Source organism: Myotis daubentonii, chromosome 3 (genome assembly GCF_963259705.1).
Source record: "Myotis daubentonii chromosome 3, mMyoDau2.1, whole genome shotgun sequence".
NCBI classification, from domain to species: domain Eukaryota; kingdom Metazoa; phylum Chordata; class Mammalia; order Chiroptera; family Vespertilionidae; genus Myotis; species Myotis daubentonii.
The window spans coordinates 204468384-204486500 of record NC_081842.1 but is presented as its reverse complement, the minus strand read 5'-3'; the positions used below and the strand labels follow the sequence as shown (position 1 = coordinate 204486500).

Sequence of the window (18117 nt, the reverse complement as noted above, 5' to 3'; positions counted from 1 at the left end):
GGCAAGAAATATTCAAAGTGATGAATAGCAAGAACCTGCAACCAAGATTACTTTATCCAGCAAAGCTATCATTCAGAATTGAAGGTCAGATAAAGAGCTTCACGGATAAGAAAAAGCTAAAGGAGTTCATCACCACCAAACCAGCATTATATGAAATGCTGAAAGGTATTCTTTAAGAAGAGGAAGAAGAAGAAGGAACTCTTACCATTTGCCACAGCATGGATGGAACTGGAGAGCGGATAAATACCACAGGATCTCACTCATTTGTGGAATATAATGAACAACATAAACTGATGAACAAGGACTGATCCAGAGACGGAGAGGCATTGATTGGACTGTCGGGCTTTGGAGGGAAGGTAGGGGAGGGGAGGGGTAAGGGGGAAAGATCAACCAAAGGACTTATATGCAAGCATATAGGCCTAACCAATGGACACGGACAACGGGGGGGTGAGGGCATGAGCGGGGGGGGAAGGGGTAGAGGGTAATGTGGGGGACAAGGACACATATGTAATATCTTAATCAATAAAAAATATATTAAAAATAATTGTTACTTCATACGGTAACTCGAGTCTAACCTCGGAGGGACTGTCACAGCAGTTATTCCTCACCAGCGGTGTGTAGAAGGTCCGATTCCTCCGCGTCCTTGTCAACACTTGTGACTATCTGTGTCGTTGATTAGAGCTATGCTGGTGGATGGGAAGTGATACCTCACCATAGTTTTACTTCGTGTTTGCCTGAGGGCACATGGCATCGAGCACCTTTGCGTGTGTTTACTGGCCATTTTTATATCTTTGTTTAGGAAATGTACAGACATCAATTGGATCATGTTTACATAAGCTAATTTTGATGAAAACTTTGCGAAGCTGCATGATGAGACCAAAATTCTCTTTCCCTAGTAATGAGCAAAATATTACTAAAATCTGACTGATTCACATGTCACTGATTTAGAATGCCTGTATCAACAATTTACAATGACTACGTATTAATGTTGTATCTAGGAAAAAGCCCAAGGCTTGTGTTTGGGTTTTTTTTAAATGGGACTGATTTTGAAGCTATGCTCCTCAAATCCCACCAGGGGGCGCCACACAGCTGCCGTGGTCGCTGAGGCTCTGCTCTCCTTCCCCATCCCCTTTCTGCTACCAGGCTCTGTCTCTATCCAGCCACACCCGCCTCTAAGCAACAGGAGAGGACTAGCTCAGCTCTTATTTGAGAACTTCTATTTTATTAATAAGAATGAGAAGTGCTAGTACAAAATCTTGTAAAAACTGTAGTATATTTTAAATGCTTTATGTTTATTTTACAAATATGTGATGAACATCTTCCATACTAGGGGATGTTTTTCCAGCTGCAGAAACACACTCCTGTCCCCTCCCAACACACACACACACACACACACACACACACACACACACACACACGAGAGGTTGTCCGTATCTTCTAGTTTCTTGTGGTCCCTACAGCCTGTAGAGCTCCCATCAGCCTGTAACTTTCCAAACACAAATATGACAACCCCACCCATGGGGACAAGACTAAACTATTCATCCAAAATGTGAACATTTTTATAGGTAAGAGGTGTTTGGGGTTCTTTTTTCCTTTTAATGATTTGACCACAAGTGCTGGTTCTATTGAAGCAGAAAGCCAGGTGGGGCCTCTGGTCTCAGATCCCTGAGTTCTGCAAGTGGTTGTCATTTGTCAGGAACTGGACTGTGACCCTAAGTGGAGAAGCAGCCCGGGCAGAGCGCAAACTTAGTCCTGTGTAAGCGATGAGCTTCCGATGGGAGCGGCTGGTGCTGGAGGTGCAGAGAGGGCTGGGCAGGGCGCTTCAAAGCTCCTGGATTGCCTCCCTCTGCAGCACTCCAGATTGGCAGGAAGAGGAAGTCTCTGCTTGTTAAAAAAAAAAAAAAAAAAAAAAAAAAGCCAAGACTTGAGGGGGCAGGGTGTAAGTCACGTGGTAATCCTACCTCCCTCGGAGATTTCTGAATCAATAATGTGGCATTATCTTGATCGGGAGGTGAGGAAAGAGAGCAGACCAAGTAGAGGAAATGCCCAGGAGGGTAATATTTATTGACTTATTACTGCTATAACTCACATAGTACCCCTATGAACAGGCACTGGTGTAAGCACACTGTACTCATTTAACCCCCCCAACAGCCGTCTGAGGTAGGTATCATTAACACTTTTTAGAGCTGGGGAAACTGAATCACAAAGAGGGTGGGTGATTTTATGGGCCAAATTGAGTCCCCCCCCAAAAAAAAAAAAAATTTATGTGCTGAAACTCTAACCCCCATGTGACTCTATTTAAGAAAGTCATTAAGCCCAGCCTGCTTAGCTCAGTGGTTGAGCATTGACCTATGAACCAGAAAGTCACGGTTCGATTCCCAGTCAGGGCACATGCCCAGGTTGTGGGTTCAATCCCCAGTGTGGAGTGTGCAGGAGGCAGCCATTCAATGATTCTCTCTCATCATTGATGTGTCTATCTCTCTCTCCCTTCCTCTCTGAAGTCAATAAAGATATATTTTGTTAAAGTCATTAAGGTTAAATGAGGTCATGAGGGTGGGGACCCTAATCCAATAGGACTGATGTCCTTATGGGGGGGAAAAGGAGGGGACACCCCCAGTGCACGAACAGGGAGAAAAGGCCATGTGAGGGCACAGCAAGAAGGTGGCCTCCTGCAAGCCGAGGAGAGAGTTTTCACCATAAATCAACCCTGCTGGTCCCTTGCTCTTGGACTCCCAGCCTTCAGAACTGTGAGAACACACTTTTCTGTTGTTTAAGCCGCCCTGTCTGTATTGTTAGGGCAGCCCTAGCAGACGAATGCCATGACTGGCCCCAGATCCTTTGCCTGGCAAATGGAAGAACTGACCTTCGATTCCAGGCTGTCTGGCACCTTAGTCGGCGTTTTTACTGGCTTTTGCACAGTGCTTCTTGCCCTAAGAGCAAAGATAGCAAGAGTCTTATTGGAGAATGTGACGTTACAGGAACTGCCAACACGCATGGGCATTTACTCCACACAGCCCAGTGTGCTCAGTGCTTTGCCTGGATTATCCATTTAATACCAACAACAATCCTGTGAGGTTAGTGCTATTATCGTCCCCATTCCACTAAGGCCTTCAGAGGACTCCGATGGGGACAAACTCACTCCAGAGCCAGCTTGGAACACTGTCACACAATTAATGGTAACTATTGGAGACCATTTTGTTATGCTCAGCTCCGCCACCTGGACAAAAACTGCTCAACGGAGCCTTCCAAGTGGGAGAACACAGTTGAAAGTAATCAAGACCCACTTCTCTGAGGTGGCCTTTGAAATAAATGAGCCAAAGAGGAAGCTGTCCCCACTAAGATGTCCCAGCTTTAGAAAAGAAAAGGCTAATGGGGAGGCAGCCCTGTCCTGATGGGCAGGGGCAGGGGCAGGGGCAGGAGCGAGAGCAGTTAGAGGAGCATCGCCCAGCCATGGGCTGCGTGGGAGATGAACAGAGTAAGCAGTGGCTGATGGGAACTCGGCAGCAGTCGGGTTAAACCCACCCAGGGCATTTTTCATCTCAGAAATGTATTTTCATGTCTACCAGTTTGATGTGGGTCTTTTTTATATCTTCCCTTTTTTTTATGTTTTCTTAATTTATTTAGAGAGGAAGGGAGAGGGATAGATAGAAACATCATTGGCTGCCCCCGGCGCACTCCACATTGAGGATCAAATCCACAACTCGGGCATGTGCCCTGACTGGGAATCCAGCCAGCGACCTCTATGGGTTGACGCTCATGGGCTTTCAGATACATACTTAAAAAATGTGTAACAGATAAAGTTATACATCTGGTATTTGCTTCAAAAGAACCTAGGAGTCATGGAGGGGAAAGCAGAAATAAAGATGAAACTGTATTGGCCATGAGATGGGGACTGGGTATGTAGGGGTCATTGTACTAAATTGTCTTCTTTTGAGTATGTTTGGAACGTCCCATAAAAAAGAAATTTTAAGTTTATGGAATTGGAAGCATAGGTGTTGGTGTGTGTATATACAAACATATTTTTGAATGATAAGCAGAGGGTTAGTAGGGATTTTATTCCAAAGGATGTTTGCTTTGTAAAAAAGGGAACAGTACATGGTCCATATTCACAGGAGGGCAGTTCTGTTGCTTCCTGAACTTGGTCATAAGCAGCCCTGGGTCCAGCCTGAGCCAGTCCTCCAGGAGCCACTGCCACACCGTCATCACTGTCCTTAGCTTCAATCCCACATGGTTCCTGAGTCCAACTCTAGATTCTGTCAAGTTCCTACATGATTCAAAGCGACAGTGACTGAATTTATGTTTGGTACCAACAATCTTCAGCCCAAAATGCTTCAAAGATTAAACAATCACACATTTAAAATACATAGAAAAATAATATAATTAGGATTTATACAAAGTAGATTATTACAAGTACACTACAAGAAATACATCTTATATCCAAACACAAAAATTTGGAAATATATGTTTAAGAAAAAACATTTATTTTTAAATGCCGAGTGGGAAGGCACAGACTGAGTCCTGCTAGCAGAAACTTTCACTCCATCCCAAGCTTCTAAAAACAGTTCCTGGAGACTAGACAGCTGTTCCTCTCTCCAAATTCTGTTTAATTTCAGCCGTATATTTCCCATAGAATCTTTCTGCCTTTTTGTTGAATTTGGCATTTCTTTCATTAATATAGTCGATATCTGCATCGTCATTATAAGGTCGTCTCCGGCTATATTTGTCTCGTTTTTCAATCCTGAGGGAAAAAGAAAGTAATTTAAAAATTTTTAAATGTCTTTTTTAAAATTTTTAAATTTATTAACTTGAGAGAGAGAGAGAGAGAGAGAAACATCGATTTGTTGTTCCACTTATTTATGCATTCATTCATTGATTCTTGCTTGTGCCCTGACCGGAAATCAAACCCGCAACCTTTGCATATCAGAATGGCACTCTAACCAACTGAGCTAGCTGGCCAGGGCTTGTCTTCTTTTTTCGTCTTAACAGAAATGGCTGAGTAGTTGAGAAAAGCATCGTTACACTTAGAATAGCACACTTTGGTGGGTGGGGGAAGCAGTTTTCATCAATATTAAGTTGAAGCTGCTAATTAATAGCACAACCCTGGGTAAGAACCATGAAATCCGGTATACACAAATTCACCTTCAGAATGCCTCTAAGAAAGCAATGATAACCCTGTTATAAACTGGATTGGATACATAAAATATTAAAAGAAGATGACTACAATAATAATTATATTAATAACCACAGCTAATATGGAGTGCACAGTGAGACACTATCCTTAATACTTCACATGTATTAACTTCTAAAATACAGATTCATTCCACTCTGCCTAATATTCAACCCTATCAGTATAAGATATGCCAATGTAGTGGGGGTACATTTACTAGAACATTCTTGCTTCTTCAAATCAAATAGCAGATTACTAAATAAAAGTTCTTAAAGAAGAAGAATTTTCTTTAGATCCTTCCCTGCTTCAATGATAACAATTCAATTATATCAATATTTTGTTTGCTTCTCCATTCCAAATCATATGGACTCAACTCATACCTGCTGTCCCCAAAACCACTGTAGATGCTAAGTCAGAAATTACCAAGTATAATATCTGTCTATTCAATTCATTCTAAGCTTATTCATTTTGCCATTAAGCACTTAAAATTTCACTCTGTTCTACTGAGTACTTACTGTTTTTCCAGATCTGTGACCATCCTATCAATTTCCTGTGTGGAAGGCACATGTGTTCCATGAAGAAGACTGTTGGATGTTGGAAAAAACTCTTCTCCACTGAAAAGACAGCAAAATGAACTTATAGTAACAATAAAAGTGCACTAAATTCTCTAATTTCAAAGTAAACCATTCAGGATGAGATATAAAAGAGACACACATATTTACTGTGGGGTGGGTCCCACCTTAACTTAAAAAAAAAAAAAAAAAATACAGAGCCCTGGCCGGTATGGCTCAGTTGGTTGGGTATCATCCCGTGCACCAAAAGATTGCTGGTTTACCCAGCCAGCGTGGCTCAGTAGTTGAGCATCAACCTGTGAGCCAGGAGGTCACGGTTCGATTCCTGGTCAGGGCATCTGCCCAGGTTGTCGGCTTGATCCCCAGCTGGGGGTGTGCAGGAGGCAGCCAATCAATGATTCTCTCTCATCATTGATGTTTCTATCTCTCTCACCTACTCCCTTCCTCTCTGAAATCAATAAATAAAAATATTTTTTAAAAAAGAAACAAAAAAGATTGCTGGTTCAATTCCTGATCAGGGCACATGCCAGGATTGCAGGCTTGATCCCCAGTAGGGGGCACGTAGGAGGCACCTGACTGATGCTTCGCTTTCACATCAATGTTTCTCTCTCTCTCTTTTCTGCTCTCTGAAAATCAATAAAAAAAAATCTTAAAAAACAAAAATACAGAATCAGAAGGGATCTAATAAATCACTTATTCTGACACTTTCATTCTATAGATGAAAGGGCCAAGGGCCAGAGTCTGGACTTGCCTCCAAGTTCACGTATTTCTCTCTCCACTAAAGCAGGGGTTGGCAAGCTCCACCGTGTTTTTATAAACAGTTTTACTGGGACAGAGCCACACCCATCTGTCTATAGGTCCTCTATGCTGCTTTCACATCACAGCAACAGAGCTGAGTAGTAGTAGTTGTACAGAGACCATATAGCCCACAAAGCCTAAAATGTTTACTATCCGGTCCTTTACAAAAAAAAAAAAAAGTTCACACAAGCTGGCACTAAAGCAGGGGTCCTCAAACTACAGCCCGTGGGCCACATGCAAATACAAATATTGTATTTGTTCCCATTTTGTTTTCTTACTTCAAAATAAGGTATGTGCAGTGTGCATAGGAATTTGTTCATAGTTTTTTTTAAACTATAGTCTGGCCCTCCAACGGTCTGAGGGACAGTGAACTGGCCCCCAGTTTAAAAAGTTTGAGGACCCCTGCACTAAAGCATCTTAAAAGAATATCGGAGTGAATAGGATAATCTGGTTTTAAACACTCCACACTCAGTCTTGGAACGCCCAGCTAGAAAGATAGCCAGATGATGAGTTTAACTACTGTGGAGTGAGCAATAGTGTTGCTGAGATCAGAAATCATTCTTAAGACAGCTGTCTGATAACCCATACATAAACATTACCTTGGCATTATTTATGTGTGTATGGTTGTATATATATTCACACACAAATATGTCTACTTCAGGAAGCAAAAAAAAAAACCCCAAAAAACAAAAAACTTGCATTACTGTCAACTTACTGCTTTTCTCTCAGTCTCTCATATGTTTCCATGTCAGGTTTGATCTGTTTGGTCAACCGATGATACTGGCGTAACTGGGCAGCAGCATAATCTAACAAGAAAATGAGAACCAGACATAATATACTTCCTTGTTTGGTCATTACAATTCAGGGGGGGAAAATCTAAATTATTAGTAGCAACATATGCACAAGACACCAATCTAGGCAGAGCCTCTTATCCTGAAGATGCTGACAATACAAGCCTCGATTAATTTTACCACGAAGAATAAAAGAATCCAGATGACTGAAGTACAGCCTTTACTGCTGCCCCAGGAGATATATTTGTATTTTCTTGGGCTTATGCCTCTTAGGGAATATCCCTGAAGGGGCGCATCCTTTCATAAATCAGGAACACTGAAGGCGATGCTTACCTAGCAGGCCCATTCAATAAAGTAAAAGCCAATTTACCTGAAAATCCCAGGTCCGGGTTTTTCCTCTTCTTTTTCCTCTCCCATCTTTCCGCATCTTCCGCACTGATCTCCAGTAACTTCACTTTCTCATAGTCCTCCCCTCTGGCTGCACATTCCTAAAAAGAAAGGAAAAAGCTGAAACCAGCAATTATGATACAAGCAATTATTTTATCTATTTTAAAACAACAAAGATTAAATTAAAATTATCTAGCAATACTTTTAAAATGATTAATCAAAGAAAATTTGGGAATCTGCTATAGTATATAAGAAATAAGTACACAGATTTAAAATAATATTTATTCAGCATTTATCAGGTGTCAGACCATTTTACAGGCACTGGCTCATTTAATTCAAAATTAACTCAATTATTACCATAGTCTCCATTTTACAGGTGAGAAAACAGAGGCACAGGCAGGTTAGATAACTCACCCAAAGTGTTGCAGCTAGTAAAAAGCAGAGCCAAGAGCTGAACCCTGGCAGCCTAGCTCTAGAACCAGTGTACAAAACCACCTGGTTTTACTGCGTCAATACAACAGAAAGACCAAGTAAACCACTTATGAAACAGCAGAGGTGTTTCTAACCTTTTTCTTTTCTTCCTCCCGTAGTTCCCATTCCAAGCGGGCTTTTCTGGCTTCCCAATTTGCAGGTAACTTCAGTCTTTTATCTTCTTCCACAACTTCCTGGTGATTTAATTTACGGGCTTCATTCTACAACGTAACGAAAGTTTATAGCTGAAGCATGAAAATCAATCCAAATAGATCTTGCCTTCTTTGAGGGTCAGGTAAGACACATTACCAAGGGGACCCCATTTTATCTTAAAGCAAGAGAGAGCCATCAAAGGATTTTAAGCAAGGGAACCACCTAGCTAGGTCTGCATTTGTATCGAGTCAAAAAAAAAAAAAAAAAGTGTTGGGCTGCACGGATCTGCTGCTCCAGAGGCCTGGAGGTTCATGTCAGCTTTACCTCTGTTTAGCGGTGCAGTCCCTTTGAGCAGGCCCCTTGGGGTTGGATGGGACAAGGTTTCACAAAGAGGAAGGACTACTACAGGGGCACTAAAGACTTCAGATGGCACGGAATGATGGTAAACACATTTGAGAATGACGTTCTACTTTCCAGTCTCTTTTCATCTTAACTCAGGAAAAAGCCTCAATTTGGGGCTGGGGCTCTAAAACCTATCTTAATAGGTATTTCTAATCCTTTCCAAGTCCTCCCTCATTTTTAAATATTTTAACAGTTTACATTATGGCAAATGAAAGAAGTTTTCCAGTTGGATTACTCTGTGAAGAGTCTGTTTTAAAATAAATTTAACTGCATATAATAAAATAAGTATACCATCTTAAGGAAAAATTAAGTTTGATGTTTCTTAGGTCACAGGCTGGTGGCAGTAAGTCCAGGAAGCCATGTCTCCTAATTTCCAACCAGATGTTTTTTACACAGTTCATCCAAGTAAACATTTAAGTGTGTTTAAGTCTTTATTATATTAACTTTTGGGGGGCAAAGAGAGAATGTCCTCTCAACTACCATCCCTTATTTATTCTTGACGCTGACAATACCCTCCAGGTGAAGACACCAAGGAAACACCTGAAATCAAACAAAGTCGTGTGTGTTGCCCTGAAAGAGACAGCAAACCAAAGGGAACTGTAGGCCATCTAGGTGAGAGTGTTAGGGGGTAGGTATAGGATTAGGGGGTAGGTGTCAGCGGCCTGGGGGGGAATTCGAGGAAGCGTGGTTGTGCTCTGGATTGGCACTGTCGGAAAGCCAACGCATTTTTGATTGAGCATCTTAAGTTTTTACAAATGAGGCAGGATTAATGGAGCAAGACTAATGTTTTATTTGATAATAACAGTCTATGATGTTAGCAGAAGAGGGGGACGTGTGGTCATTCTGTGGTTTGGAGAGTCTTGTTTTTGTCTCACTACAACAGTCAGAGTGATGCTGGGGTTTTGTGGAACCATGGCCGGGCTGTCAGGCCACTCCAAGTTGAGTCAAGGGCTGTTACTTTTTATTTCTCAGCTCCAACTGCAGCCAGTTATTTGCTGGACTCTTATCCCTAATATGAATTCTCTTCCTTTGTATTTGTCCCCTCTGCTTGGGTATTTTTTTCCTCCAACTTCTTTGTCTGATAACACCTTACTAATCTTTTAAGTAGTAGTTTAGGTGTCTTATATAAGACACTCCCTGGAGCCCTCCCCCGCCCCCCCATACTGTTTTAATCTCTCCTCTGTACTCCCCAGCCTTTGTTCCTAACTCTAGCATGGCATTTACCATAATGAAATTCCTAGCTGTAAAGTTGCCTCCTCTTTTAAGAACAGAAGCCTTATCTTAATCGTCTTGTTCCCCACTGACTAGCTCAACCATTGACACTAGACTTTTACTGAGCTTTTTCACGGATTCAACCAACCTGAGATCTAAAACAGCATTTTCATATTCACTGACACTACAGACTTTCAGAGATTTTTTATATTGATTTTGAGAGGGGGGGGGGGGGGAAGGAGACAGTAACATTGATAGTGAAACGTCCATCTGCTGCGTCTGGCAGGCACCCTACTGCAGTTGGAGCTCACAACCCCCGAATGTGCCCTGATCCAGAATGGAACCAACCTTTCCGAGCAAGGGAATGACGCCCTACCAACTGAGCCACACTGGCCAGGGCTGCTGCTTATTTTTGAATGAAGAGGCAACCAGCTCTCTTATTAGCGTTGGACAAGTTTCTACATATTTCCCTAGCAAAATACAGAGTTTATTAGAATACACCAAGGAGGCTGTTAGTAATAGAAACTCCCAAACCTAGTCTAGGTAAGTTAAACCAGATGTAGGGGGGAAGGAGGTTGGAGGGGGTATGTGTACAGTTGACCTCTGGACAGTGCAGGTTTGAACTGCGGAGGTCCACTTAAACCAGATGTCTTTCAGCACCTAAGTACACTCGGCCCTTCCTATCCCTGGGTTTCACACCCACAGATTCAACCAACCTCATATCTAAAACAGTATTTTCACATTCCCAATGGCAAACCAAAAATACAGCTGACCCGCTCTAGACGGTTTGGCTCAGTGCATAGCGTGTTGGCCTGCGAACTGAAGGGTCCTGGTTGGATTCTGGCCAAGGGCACATCCCGGGTTGTGGGCTTGATCCCCAGTAGGGGGCGTGCAGGAGGCAGCCAATCAATGATTCTCATCATTGTTGTTTCTATCTCTCTCTCCCTCTCCCTTCCTCTCTGAAATCAGTAAAAATATATTTATTTAAAAATACAGCTGACCCTTGAACAACGCCGGGACTATGGGTGCCGCCCCCGCACAGTCGAAAATGCGCGTATAGCTCATACTGTTTTCATTCTGCGCGGTTGGTTGAATCCAAGTGTGCGAAGGGGCAACTGTAGCGTCCCAAGTTATATATGGGTTTTCGACTGCGGGGTTCAGCACCCCTAAACCCAGATGCGATGTCCAAGGGTCAACTGTATTTTCAAAAGTGACTAACGTGCTACCAGCGTTGAGAACCACCGGGACAGATCTTGCATCGGGCCACGCGGGTTTGTTAGGCTCGCTGCTGCGATTTCCTCGTCCCCCCACCGACACCCAGGGGCCCGGCCAGTGCCAGGGCTCAGCACCTACTCACCCGCTTCAGGTGCAGCTCCCGGAACTTGCGCAGTCTCTGCTCGCGCTTCTGGGCGGACAGCTCCTCCGCCGCCGCGAGGGGCTGCTCCTCCTGCGCGCTGCTCGCCAGCACCTGCGACAGGGAGGGACGGCGGTTGGCAGGGCTGGTCGGCTTCTCTCGGGGCTGCCCAGGCCCAGTCCCGGCCGGGCCCGACCAGGCCGCGCCGGGCCCGCACTGCCGACCCCGACTCCACAGCGCCTACTCCTCCCTGTCCCAGCACCCAGGCATCTCCTCCACCTCTCGCCCCTGTCGGCCCCTGTGAGTCGCCCCACGAAATCCCCTGGGTAGAGCCGGCGGCACTTACCTTCTCGGTTAGAACCGCAGTCGCCATCACAACCCTCTCCTTCCCACTTCCGGCAACAACACAGCACTTCCGTCGGCCTTCTGATTGATGTTAATAACCTACGATAAGCCCCGCCCCTTCCTGGCAGCCTCGGAGGTTGGGACCAATCGCTGCTCTTTCTAGCAGTGAGCCGGTTTTCGATTGGGTAGGGCCTTGCGCAGCCGCAGAAGACAGTGGGGAGGGCGGGGAGGTGGGGAGAGAAGGGCTGGAAGCGCGCGGAGGGGGACGGGAAGGAAGAAAGGCGACTGCGGACCTGGTGAGGAGGTCACCTCCGCTGCGTGTTGCTCCCTGGGGCGGACAGTGCCTATCCTGACTGTCAGCTCGCCCCTGACTGCCTTGTCTCGCGTGCGCTTTCAGTACCGTCACAGATGGCCCCGTTTTAATTTTCTCAAGAGCGTAGGAGATTTCCCTTTGTTCGTTTTCCGTTTCCCGCGTCAGCGTTGTAAACAAGCAGCGCAGAAGCGTCCATCTTGTTTACTCTTCGTCTCCAGCAGGGAACCTGTGCGTTAAGTTAATAAAAGTAAGGTGCTGGATACAAGAGGCATATGTGAAAATGATTATTTTTTGCACTAATAACCACTAATTCGACGTAGAAATGAATAAGTAAGCCCCCAAATGAAAAGATACCTAAGTATAAAATTTAAACGGTAGCAGGAATAAAAGCATAATGTGAGGTACAAAAAAAATTAAGTTTGAATAGGTGAAGGATTTTCTGGTTCGAAGACAATATAGAAACGTATCCCAAAAGGAGTCTCTCAAGCAGTGTAACTAATGTTCCCATCAGAATCTCGGTGGGTTATTTTTTTCTGTTTGGGGAACTGTGCAATAATGGCAAAAATCCAAAAGCTCGGCCACACCGACATTGGTGAGACCGGTTGGACTGAACATCGGTGCAACCCCTAGGGCTCAGCTTCGCGGGTCTTGCTGGGCGGTGCGGGGAGAAGCCACCCGGCCGCCTGCAGCCCGCCCTCCCGCCGCAAGTGCCGGTTGGCAGCTCGGTGGGCGGCTCGGAGGAGGAGAGCCCCTCAGGGCAGCAGTTCCGGGACAAAACCGCCCCCTGTGCGTTTGTCCATATGTGACTGTCATTCGGTGGCATCTACAATCCTCAAGTAACTAAACAGTGACATTCATCCTTTGGGATTCCTGTTTCAAACCAATCCTAAGCAACGTGCTTACATCACACAGTCCTTGAATAGTCAGTCAGTATATCCCTCTGGCCTTCTTATTCAAGAACAATTGCTTTTCCATCCTTACCACATTGTCCCCTGAAGCAGTGAAGTAACATTTAAAGATATAATTCAGTTGAATGCCTCGTCTCCCCCTACAATAAAATCCAAAAGTCTGCTGTGAATGGCCTGTCATACAAGTAACATCTATTTGGGTTTATTTCCATCCCTGTGCTAACAAACTTGATTTGTCCTCGTGGTAGAATGAAGTTTGAAAATTAAGTCACCAAGAAGTTGTGGGGGAGATTACCTGCAAAAAAAGCTCTTGTGGAATGAGCATTGCAGGAAAAAAAGAAAAAGGTAAATACAACTCATACCATCCTCATAAGCTATAGCTCCAAAGATTGTGTTTTGTTGAGGCAGTGTACAGTCAAGCTTTCTGGCTCTGATTCCTCATCTGTAGCTCAGAAAACTGAGAATAAAATATGTAAAACATTGAGAACAGTGCCTGGTACTGGAAATTCACTCTAGCCCCAAAATGATAACCACCCACCATATGACTATTGATTACATGAAATGTGGCTAGGGCAAATTAAACTGTGCTTTAAGTGTAAAAATACACACTAGGTCACAACACACACACACACTAGTACACACACACAGTGTAAAATATCACAGTATTTCTTTTTATTTAAATAACTCTTTACTTTCCTTCTCCAGATAGGAAGCCTACAAAGTTTATTATGCTTTATCAGGAAAATACAAGGTCAGTCTTTCCTAAGAGGCCTTGTATTTCAATTCCCCGGGCCAGAAACTGCTACTGGACAGACTGAACCAAAGCCAAAGGGAAGATCCACTATAATCAATCTACTTTCTGACCAATGGCACAGGGTTCCTGACCTCCTCCATTCTCCGGATTCTATGTCTGTTCAGCCCTGTGAGCATGGGCACTTAGGAGAAATGTGCACATCACTTCAATGATTTCCCCACTCCTGGATTAATCTGGGTCCACTCAAAGTCTGCTTTCTGCCAACAGTGAACCCCAGGGGTCAGGAGGCCGAAGGTTCTCAGTGTCTACACGGGGTTCTTCTGGAGGCCCAGCGACGACCCTTTCCTTCCAGATCCATTCTAGCCGAAACCGGTGTTGCTCAGTGGATAGAGCATCGGCCTGCGGACTGAAGGGTCCCAGGTTCGATTCCGGTCAAGGGCATGTACCTGGGTTGCGGGCACATCCCCAGTAGGGGGTGTGCAGGAGGCGGCTGATCGATGTTTCTCTCTCATTGATGTTTCTAACTCTCTATCTTTCTCCCTTCCTCTCTGTAAAAAATCAATAAAATATATTAAAAAAAAAAAAAAAGATCCATTCTGTACCTTTGGATCATGCTAACCACACACAGTCATTACCCACGTTCCCGAGGCCAGATGACATCAGATGAGGATGAAGCCGGGACCAAGCCTGCTCAAGAGAAGGCGAGGTGGATGCCTCACAGCGTTCCTTATATTGTGTTGAAATATTTTAGACTAGAGGCCTGGTGCACAAAAATTTGTGCACTCGGGGGGAAAGAGGGGTCCCTCAGCCCGGCCTGTGCCCTCTCGCAGTCTGGGAGCCCTCGGGAGATAACGACCTGCTGGCTTAGGCCTGCTCCCGGGTGGCAGAGGGCAGGCCCAATCCCTAGGTGCAGCCCCTGGTCGGGCTCAGAGCAGGGCCGATTGGGGAATTGGGGCGCAGGCTCCTGTCATGCACAGAGCAGGGCAGATTGGGAGGTTGCAATGCCACCCTTAGTCACGCTCAGGGTAGGGCCGATTGGGGGGTTGGGGCACCGCCCCCTGTCACACTCAAGGCAGGGTCGATGGGGAGGTTGTGGCGCCACCCCCTGTCATGCACACAGCAGGGCCCATCAGGGGGGTTGGGGCTCCATACCCGGTCATGCACAGAGCAGGGCCCATCAGGGGGTTGGGGAGCTCCCCCCTGTCACACACAGAGCAGGGCCCATCAGGGGGTTGGGGAGCTCCCCCCTGTCACTCACAGAGTAGGGCTGATAGGGGAGTTGGGGCACTGCCCCCTGTCACAGAGCAAGGCAGATCAGCGGATTGGGGCGCCGCCCTCTATCACCCACAGAGCAGGGCCGATCAGGGTGTTTGGGTGCTGCCCCCTGTCAGGCTGATCCCAGTGCCGGGAGGCCTCGCGGCTCCGCTGATCCCGGTGCTGGGAGGCATATTACCCTTTTACTATATAGGGTAGAGGCCTGGTGCATGGGTGGGGGCCGGTGGGTTTGCCCTGAAGGGTGTCCTGGATCAGGGTGGGGGTCCCCACTGGGGTGCCTGGCCAGCCTGGGTGAGGGGATGATAGCTGTTTGCAGCTGGTCACACACCCTTCAGAGTAGGGGTCCCCACTGGGGTGCCTGGCCCATCTGGGTGAGGGGCTGAGGGCTGTTTGCAGCTGGTCACACACCCTTCAGGGTGGGGGTCCCCACTGGGGTGCCTGGCCAGTCTGGGTGAGGGGCTGAGGGCTGTTTCAAGGCTGGGGGTGACTGAAGCTCCCAACCGCTCCTTTTTTCCTTTTTTTTTTTTTTTTATTCTGGGCCAGCTTTAGCTTGAGGCTTGGCTCCAGCTCTTAGGCCTCCGCTGCTGAAAGTAGGTTTCTGGCCTTTGCTTACAATGTTGCGATTCTGCTGGCTGAAGTCCGGCAGTATTCGTTACAATGTTTCTTAAACTGCAGGCTCAGAGGCCTGCAGACGCAGGCGGGGAATGTTGGAGTCCTCCGTCACTGAGGCAAGCAAGCCTCATGTTAGTTTCAAGCTGCCTGGCTGCCAACCGCCATCTTGGCTGACAGTTAATTTGCATATCTCGCTGATTAGCCAATGAAAAGGGTAAGGGTCATACGCCAATTACCATGTTTCTTTTATTAGTGTAGATAGATATACTGGGATAAATTAATTTACTGGTGTGAATTAATACCGTATTTCTATTGGACAGCACTGAATCTAGACTCTTGATACAAATTCTCATCTTGCCATAGTCATGCAATGCATAACTGTTTCAGTTCATGATGGAATGCAAATATAAAGGGTGGTCCTATGAAATTACAATGGAGCTGAAAAATTCCTATTACCTAGGGAAGTAGTCATTGTAGCAAAACACATTACTCAGGTGTTCCTGGTGATGCTGTTAAACAAACCTAGTTAAGTATAGCACAATTACATACAGTACATAATATGTAACAAATGATTGTTACTGGTTTATGTATTTACTTTTTTTCTATTTTCTTTTTTAATGTTGCTTTTTAGAGGAAAGGAGAGAAACACACCCCACCACCACCACCAAGAACTGAGCCCACAGTCTGAGCATGTGCCCTGACCTGGAGTCAAACCTTGACCTGTTGGTTCCTGGGTCAACATTCAACCAGAGCCACACCAGCTGTGCTACTGGAAGTGTACTCTTAGTTTGCTGTAGAACACTAGGCCACGTTACATCATGTTTACACTCCTGGTTGCATTTGCTCGTGTGTGCTTGATTTCTAGCTCAGGAGCAATAGGCTAGCTAGACCAGTGGTCAGCAAACTCATTCGTCAACAGAGCCAAATTGTCAACAGCACAAGGATTGAAAATTTCTTTTGAGAGCCAAATTTTTTAAACTTAAACTATATAGGTAGGTACATTGTTATTATCTTAATTAGGGTACTCCTAAGGCTTAGGAAGAGCCACACTCAAGGGGCGGAAAAGCCGCAGGTGGCTCACGAGCCGCAGTTTGCTGACCACAGGATACCATCTAGCCTACGTGTGTAGGCTGTACTATCCAGGTTTGTGTAAGTGCCCTGTTTGCACAATGATGAAATCGGCTAACTACCCATTTCTCAGAACATGTTCCAGTGGTTGAAGCGGCACCCGACTGTATTGTCCACAGATTAGATGGTAACAGGGCATCACACTGAGTAATTGTATCCCAATTATGTAATGACAGTTTGTCTGGGGGTATGCAGTTTCTTCTGTGTTTCAAAGTATAGGAGAGATTAAACATAGTCCTGGCCAGGCTGAACTAATAAGGTTAAATTAGACAAGGATGGGGCAATTATGAAAAAAAAAAAACAAACAAATATAACTATATTCTTTTCAGCGTACTGGGAAGAGAAAATGAATAGACTAAGAGAAAATTAAATAGGGAAGTGTCAAGCATATTAAGAGGCTGAAGTCTACTTCAAAGCTAATGGTGAAGGCAGTTGAGATCACAGAAGTGCAATCTCAGAAGTGGCACAAATCTACAGCAACTACTAGCCAGACCTCTCCTCTGTTAAACAGCTATTTGAATGTAGGTCATAATCAGATTGGGTACTTTCCGTTACCAGCTAAGTGACAGTGAAAAAATCTAGTACTGTCCATTATTTCAAGTCTCCCTTACAAGGAAATCCTTGAGTTATGTAATTTTACTAAGAGACCAACTAATACCAACAGGATGCTCAGGTTAACCATATTTTCAGTTACAAATCTTAAAGCCAATCCTTGTTTTCTCTGACTTTACTGTCTAACCAGGCCAATGGCCACCATGTTCTGCACACACCTCCTGGTGGTCAGCGCACATCATAGTGGCCGGTTATTCCACTGTACAGTCTATTTGCGTATTAGGGTTTTATGTATATACTAGAGGCCCGATGCATGAAATTCGTGCAAGAGTAGGCCCTCCTTCCCCTGGATGCTGGCACGGGATTCCCTCTGGCAACCGGAACTCGGGCTTCCCTCGCAGCCCCCGCTTCATCTGGAAGGATGTCCAGTCTAATTAGCATATTACCCATTATTATAGATATAGACTAGTGGCCCGGTGCATGCACATTAAAAGGGAATTAGAGGAAATATTTTAATATTGCTATTTGCCCTTTCTCTGTAATAGAAGTGTCAGAGATGGAAGAAAATTAGTAAAATGTATATGAAAATCTCCCTCCTGTCACAGTCTGGGGTGCACCATGGGACCCAGAGTCAAGTCCCTGCCCACCCAAGTGCACCTCAAAATCCTGCCAAGACCCAGACCAGGCTGGCCCCACCCTGTCAAGCCTGGCAGGGCGGGAAGCTTGGCCTCAGGTCCCCTGGCCCAAGGGCATGACAACCATTTGCATATTAGCTCTTTATATAGGATGGCCAGTGCATGTCACGCAGCTCCTGCATTGACCATCTGCCTTCTGATGGTCACTGCACATCATAGCTACCGGTCAGACAGACAGACACTTAGCCTTTTATATATATAGATATATATAATAAAGTGAGACTAAAA

General features: G+C 45.2%; 1 protein-coding gene and 1 long non-coding RNA gene across 4 annotated transcripts; one reads left to right on the top strand and one right to left on the bottom strand.

Annotated features, from left to right (window-relative positions):
- Window positions 1–4036: 4036 nt before the first annotated feature.
- On the bottom strand, window positions 4037–11770 carry SYF2 (SYF2 pre-mRNA splicing factor). 2 transcript variants are annotated; one of them, XM_059690801.1, is made up of 7 exons: window positions 11654–11770; window positions 11311–11421; window positions 8282–8407; window positions 7699–7816; window positions 7253–7343; window positions 5683–5781; window positions 4037–4738 (listed from the first exon to the last, which is right to left on the bottom strand). In XM_059690801.1, the coding sequence occupies exons 1-7, from the start codon at window positions 11678–11680 to the stop codon at window positions 4573–4575; spliced, it is 738 nt and encodes a 245-aa protein (XP_059546784.1). In that variant the 5' UTR covers window positions 11681–11770; the 3' UTR covers window positions 4037–4572. The 2 variants fall into 2 exon arrangements, with proteins under 2 accessions (XP_059546784.1, XP_059546785.1); XM_059690802.1 differs by lacking the exon at window positions 5683–5781.
- LOC132231524 (uncharacterized) lies at window positions 11417–13982 on the top strand. Of its 2 annotated transcripts, none has more exons than XR_009452075.1 (3): window positions 11417–11607; window positions 13122–13218; window positions 13579–13982. It is a non-coding gene; the product is annotated as an uncharacterized LOC132231524 (long non-coding RNA). The 2 variants fall into 2 exon arrangements; XR_009452074.1 differs by lacking the exon at window positions 11417–11607 and adding an exon at window positions 11895–12088.
- The last annotated feature ends 4135 nt before the right edge of the window (window positions 13983–18117 follow it).